The sequence below is a fragment of the Peromyscus eremicus genome, chromosome 5 (genome assembly GCF_949786415.1).
Source record: "Peromyscus eremicus chromosome 5, PerEre_H2_v1, whole genome shotgun sequence".
NCBI lineage: Eukaryota > Metazoa > Chordata > Mammalia > Rodentia > Cricetidae > Peromyscus > Peromyscus eremicus.
In genome coordinates this window covers 102,329,810-102,336,270 of record NC_081420.1, presented here as the reverse complement: position 1 = coordinate 102,336,270, position 6,461 = coordinate 102,329,810, and the positions used below count along the sequence as shown (strand labels likewise).

The window sequence follows — 6,461 nt, the reverse complement described above, 5'->3', positions numbered from 1 at the left end:
CTCATACACATAACTTTTTAAAGATAAGTCGAAGTTAAGCGCTTTTTTTTTTTTTTTTTTTAATTCGGAGCTGAGGACCGAACTCAGGGCCTTGCGCTTGCTAGACAAGCACTCTACCACTGAGCTAAATCCCCAACCCCGAAATTAAGCCCTTTTAGGTTTAATTATGTCTATGAATGAATGTGGCTCGTGCATGCTAGGTGCCCACCAAGGTCAGAAGAGGGCATCAGATTCCCCGGAACTGGTATTCCAGATAGTTGTGAACCACCGTGTGGGTGCTCGTGCAGGTGCAACAAGTGCTCTTAACTTCTGAGCTATCTCTGGAGCGCCAAACTAAGCCTTCCTTAGATGACTTGTCATTTCTTCAGATCCTAAACTTTTTTTTTTTTTTTTTTTTTTAGTTTTTGAGACAGGGTTTCTCCATGTAGTGTTCACTGTCCTGGAACTAGCTCTGCAGACCATGCTGGTCTGAATGCAGAGATTAAAGGCATGTGCCACTACCACCTAGCTCTAAACTTCTCTCTCTCTCTCTCTCTCTCTCTCTCTCTCTCTCTCTCTCTCTCTCTCTCTCTCTCTCTCCAGGATTTCTCTGTGTAGTCCTGATTATTTTGAGACAGGGTTTCTCTGTGTACCCCTGGCTGTCCTGGAACTAGCTCTATAGACCAGGCTGGCCTCGAACTCATAGAGATCTGCCTGCCTCCGCCTCCCAAGTGCTGGGTTAAACGCATGCGCCACCACTGCCAGGCTCTATTTATTTTTAAGTGCATTGGTGTTTTGCCTGCATGTATGTCTGTGTGAGGTTGTCAGATCCCCTACAACTGGAGTTACACATAGTTGTGAGCTACCATGTGGGTGCTGGGAATTAAATCTGGGTTCTCTGGAAGAGAACTGCTGAGCCCCTAACTGCTGGCTATGGAATCCCAGATATTACTTTTTTTTTTTTTAACATTTATTTATCATGTATACAGTGTTCTGCCTGCAGGTCAGAAGAGGGATCCAGACCTCATTATAGATGGTTGTGAGCCACCATGTGGTTGCTGGGAATTAACTCAGGACCTCTGGAAGAACAGCCGGTAATCCAATATCCTTAACCTCTGAGCCATCTCTCACTAGTGCCCCCCCCCCCTTTTTTTGTTTTGTTTTGTTTTGTTTTTTTGAGACAGGGTTTCTCTGTGTAGTCCTGGCTGCTCTGGATCTCATTCTATAGACTAGGCTGGCTTCCAACTTAGAGATCCACCTGCTTCTGCCTCTTGAGTGCTGGGATGAAAGGCGTGCAACACTACCACCAGGATCTTACATTCCTAACAGATCTCTAGCTCTCAGCCCCCACATTTTAAACTCTATTTATTTTGCTTGAGACAGGGTTTCTTTGTGTAGCCCTGGCTGTCCTGGAACTCACTCTGTAGACCAGGTTGGCCTGGAACTCAGAGATCCTCCTGCCTCTGCCTCCTGAGTGCTGGGATTGAAGGCGTGCACCACCATTGTCTGGTTTACTTATTGGTGTTTTTCAGACAGGATCTCTCTATGTGGTCCTGGTTATCCTGGAACTATACAGACCAGGCTGGCCTCAAACTCAGAGATCCGCCTGCCTCTGCCTTCGAGTGCTGAGATTAAAGGCGTGCACCACTATGCCTGGCTCTATTTTAAACTCTTGTATCCAACCAGAATTCAAGTCTATTTCAAATCATATTTCTCTGTGCCCCATTCCAACAGCTGTACCTACATCTGAATATTGGCACAGGCACCATGAAGGAAGGCATAGGGCAGGCTTTCTGAGCAGCTCAACCAGGACAAATGAGAATCTACACATCTCAAAGTGTTCAGTTTAATCGCAGGCTTTACAAAGTCCATCTTACCTCATGTTCCCCTGGGACAGGTGATACATGAATCTAAGTAGTGCCTTCTACTTAACCCACAACACACAGAACTTCTAATAGCAAAGGTCTTTTTATTCAGGGGGTGGGGGAGCCGGGCTGGCAGCTGGGGGCTCAGGAGTACCGTGGCGGTAGGCACCTAGGAGAATGGCATTGATATGTTCCAGTGTCTTATTGCTGAAGACCATGTTGAGATGTTCTGTCCCATTCATGGGCAGCAGGTGTACAGGCTGTGACTGGCGGCCCTGCCACTGGCCACAGAGCTCAGTGCTGCGTGTGGCTACAGTGTCGTCACCATCCTCATAGAGTGCAGCCACTGGGTCTTTGTAGGGGAAGCTGTGGTCATAGATGTAGGTGTGGGGTGTGGGCAGGCCCACACCATACAGACAGTACACTTCTACACCAGGTGCTGGGAGGCCCGCCAGTAGGTTACGCGACTGGAGCCACATGTACCATCCGTCTTCAAAATGCAGATCCGTAAAAAACCGCTTGAAGTCTTGGCCTGTGTAGTTGAAGTTTGGTGTGGAAATGAACACATGGTCTTCAGGCCATACCTGGTGGGCTGGAAACATCCAGGGGGATGTCGTGGTTATACGCTGCTCCTCTCTCAGCTTGATGCTGGACACGATCGGGATGCCCTGGTTGTCACCTGTGGATACGGAACCAGGTGGGACAGGGAGCTGGGCCTGGCTCACAGTTTGCCTCTGCGAAGCACTCAGACTTGTCCCTGCCCCATCCTGACCTTGATTCCAAGACACAGGCCAGAGCAGGCCTGGTGTTCAGTTAAGTGCTCAATATTTAAGAGGCTGTGTTGGTACTTCTGTAAGACGGAGTTATAGGGCCTCAGATGATGTGTATGGGAAGAGGGGCAGGCGGTTAGAGAGATCTGTGGAGCTGGGTGGTGGTGGCACACACCTTTAATTCCAGCACTTGTGAGGCAGAGGCAGGCGGATCTCTGTGAGATCTACAGATTGAGTTCCAGGACAGCCAACTCTGTCTCGGGGGGGAAAAAAAAAAAAAGAGAGAGAGAGATCTGTGAAGTGTGTGTGTGTGTGTGTGTGTCCCTACACGCTGGCTGTTCTTTCTCGGGCCCTGTGTGGGGCCTATGCTGCACAGACGTCACAGGATTGTATTTTGGGAGGATGTGATAGTGCCTGTTTGACATTCAGTGATGTAGTCTGGTGAGTCACTCGCCAGACCACAGTGAAGACTGGCCCTCGTGTGCCCGTGTAAAACTGCTCAGTGAGTGGTGGCTGTATTAGTGTTGGGTTCCTGGGGAAGCTACTCAAAAAAAAAAAAAAAGTGGGGCGGGGGCATCAGGGATCCCTAGGTTTGGCCCTGCTATGGCAGATAGGTCTTTAATAAAACAGATTCCTGGGCATGGGGCTCCGGGTAGTAAAAAGTAGTTAAAAGCCAGAGTGTACAGGACTTGGGCTACAAGGAGCAAATCTGGGCTAACAGACTGCTGGGATTAGCCTCCTCTACCACCTCCCTTCTCATCACTAAAAGACTGCAAGGAAGGACAAACATGGTGTGTACTCACTCACAAGTGGATACTAGATATAAAGCAAAGGTCAGTCAGACTGCAACCCACAGAACGAGGGAGGCTACATAGCAGGGGGGACCCTAGGATGACTGTGGCTTATAATAAGTTTTGGTTTTACCCAATCACTGGGCAAGCTTTAGTGAAACATTTCACTATGAGGATAAGAATTTGTACCGTATCAAGCTGATGATAGAAAAAAAAAAAAAAGCTGGCTGTACTTTCAGGAGGGGAGGCTAAAATCTTTTTAGATTATTTAGATTATGGATTAGCCTATAGAAAAATGTCTGCCACAAATCAAACAGTGAAGGGGAAGATGAATAGGAATCTCACTTACACAACTTAAGTAAAACATAGCTCTCTGAACAGATGAAGATAGGTTCCTTCTGTATTCCAGAATCTAATCAATATTATGTGTATAATTCAGCTATTATTTGGCTTAAAAGGGCTTATTGGGAAATTTTTACTATTTTCTACAGAGAAAGTATTTCCCAGTTTCAAATAACCGTGGACTTTTAAATTATAACCTGTTTTTATGTTCAAAGAAAAAAGACTCTGCAAGGAGACACTGTGGTGGGTAGCCGGGCCAGCTTTGATCTGGAAGGACCACCCCCACTGAGGCTTCGGTAACTGTCACACCTACAAGGCAGAGCCGAGAGAGGACCCTGAAGACCTGAGATCTGGATGGGCCGGCTCTCTTGGTTCCTGGATCCTGGATGCTGGAGGTAGACGGGGCAGAGTTCTCCAGAGAAAAGCGCCGGAGTGCACTACACCTTTCCCAGACCCTGTTACCTATCCCTTCACTTGTAAGTTACCCCACAGAATAAACCTCCCTTTTAACTATGTGGAGTTGCCTTAATATTTAAACCAATAAGACATCCTAATGGTGCTGTCTTCAAGGAGCTGGTGGACAGCAGGTACGCCCCATAGACAATTTCCCTGGGCAACACTGTGAACACAGCTAGAGTGACAGTCAGCTCTGTGATCCAGAGCTGTGTGTGTGTGTGTGTGTGTGTGTGAGTGTGTGTGTGAGTGTGTGTGTGTGAGTGTGTGTGTGAGTGTGCGTGTGCGTGTGTGTGTGTGTGTGTGTGTGTGTGTGTACATCCCTCCCTCACCCCACACAGGATGACAGTGACCAGGAGGCTCCTCACCTGAGGCCAGGACCAGCATGGGTTTGATAGAACCACCCCACGGAGCCCCCAGAGAGATAAAACCATCAATGAAGCGGTCCTTCCAGGACTGAGGCTGACGCAGTAAGAAATACAGCACATGTAGGCAGCCAAGGCTGTGCCCAATAAGGAAGACAGGCTTCCCATAAGCAGCGTACATCTCCTCTATCAGTCCTGCCAGCTTCTGGTAGTAGTCATCTTGCTGGCCTGAAGAGGGGTAGACAGGTCAGCGCAGTTAGGGTCTGGAACTACCTGTCATGCCCCCAAGCCATTACCTGCAAACACTCACTGGGTTCCAGACGCCAGTCATAGGGTGCGGCCCGCACTGTCTCATCCCGCACGTACCCATTGTTAACCAGATTCTGTACCAGAGTGTGCATGTAACCTGTGGGGAGGCAGCAGCATAGGGGTCTCTGTCCATTACACCTGTAGGCCAGCCTAATGGCCGACAAGAGCCCCTGCCTTTCCCTGAGTACACATACCTGCTAGCTTGTTGTCATCTAAGTACTCAACAGAGTAGGTCTTGCCAAAGCCAGGGACACGGATCTGTACACCAGGGGCATTGGATACGCGCCCAGAGCTGCGGTTGTAGACAACCCTGGGGACAGTGGGACATTTAGCAGCCAGTAGCCAAAGGGCAATGTGTAGGGGCTGGGTAGATCACACGGGACATACCTGGTATTATCAATCCAGCAGTCCACCCCAAGGGGTAGAAACACATTGAGATCCAGCCAGATGGTGAAGAAGTCCTCCGTCTTGCGGTAGCACAACCAGTTCACCACATCTGGTTTATCCAGCTTGGCTTCTAGCTGATTCCCCAGGCAGCCAGGCACTGTGGGCATCAGCTTTTGTTCTGGACTTCCTGGCTTCTCTCCAACCCCCCCACCCTACCACCAAAAAAGCCCACCCCTCCATCTCCCACACCCTCCAGGTTCTAACAACACTTAGCCTCCCGCCACACTATTCCTGTCCCACCAGGACCGAAAATTCCGGGCTCCCTTCGGACAGGGAAGGTGCGGGAACCCAGGCTGCTGACCCCTGCCCCCATAAAACAAACATCCAGCTTGGCTTTCCACTATTGCCAAAGTCCAAGGAGCGAACAAATAGGTAAGGGGGGCAGGGGCTGGGCCTAGAACAGGGGGCAGGGCCTTCATGGACCTCTTCTGCTAAGCCTACCCCGGGCTAGGAATCTCATCCCTGGGGAGGTAGAAGCCAAGGAAGTAGTGGGGCTTAACCCCCGTATCCAGTGTATCTGGAGCTGGCCACAGCTTGTACTACCCTGGCCAAGGCCTTAGGCAAACCGCATCCCATTCGCCGACCACCACCCCAACCCCAACCCCCTGAAGAAGACAACTTGGAGAGAGAACAGTGTGAAGGGGAGAGGTGTCTCTGTAGAACAAGCCTTGGCCCTTCCCCGTACCAAGTCAGGCATGAGGGCTAATTGTGGGGCAGAAGAGCCTCTGTCGGGGAGTAGGACCCAGGCTCCCCAAGGTCTCGCTTGATGCATCCGGGGCCTAGTGGGGGCTTACCGAGGATGACAGGCCTTGTGTGGTTACTGAGTTCAGCCTTGGGCGTGGTGTGCGGGGGGAAGAGCACATTGAGAAGCCAGAAGGGGGTGGCAGGAGGGGGCAGCAGGCCCAACAGCAGCAGCACCCACTGCCATGGGGAGCCAGGCAGCCCCATTCCAGCCCAGTGCCTACTGCCAGATGAGGCAGTCCTGGGCTGGCCTTATCTGGACCGGGGAGGGGAGGGGCCCCAGGGCCAGTGGGAGGGGCAGAACCGCCAATGGGGGTGGCCAGGAAGGGGCCTAGCCTTGGGGATCTGGCTCTGGGTTTGGGTTCAGTTCAGTCTTTCTTCCCTTGGCGCCAGGGGGAA

General features: G+C 50.7%; 1 protein-coding gene across 1 annotated transcript; it reads right to left on the bottom strand.

Moving 5' to 3' along the window:
* Positions 1-1,928: 1,928 nt before the first annotated feature.
* Positions 1,929-6,394, bottom strand: Lcat (lecithin-cholesterol acyltransferase). Its single transcript, XM_059264096.1, has 6 exons — positions 6,116-6,394; positions 5,262-5,418; positions 5,069-5,184; positions 4,876-4,971; positions 4,569-4,793; positions 1,929-2,523 (listed from the first exon to the last, which is right to left on the bottom strand). The coding sequence occupies exons 1-6, from the start codon at positions 6,267-6,269 to the stop codon at positions 1,949-1,951; spliced, it is 1,323 nt and encodes a 440-aa protein (XP_059120079.1). The 5' UTR covers positions 6,270-6,394; the 3' UTR covers positions 1,929-1,948.
* Between the last annotated feature and the right edge of the window lie 67 nt (positions 6,395-6,461).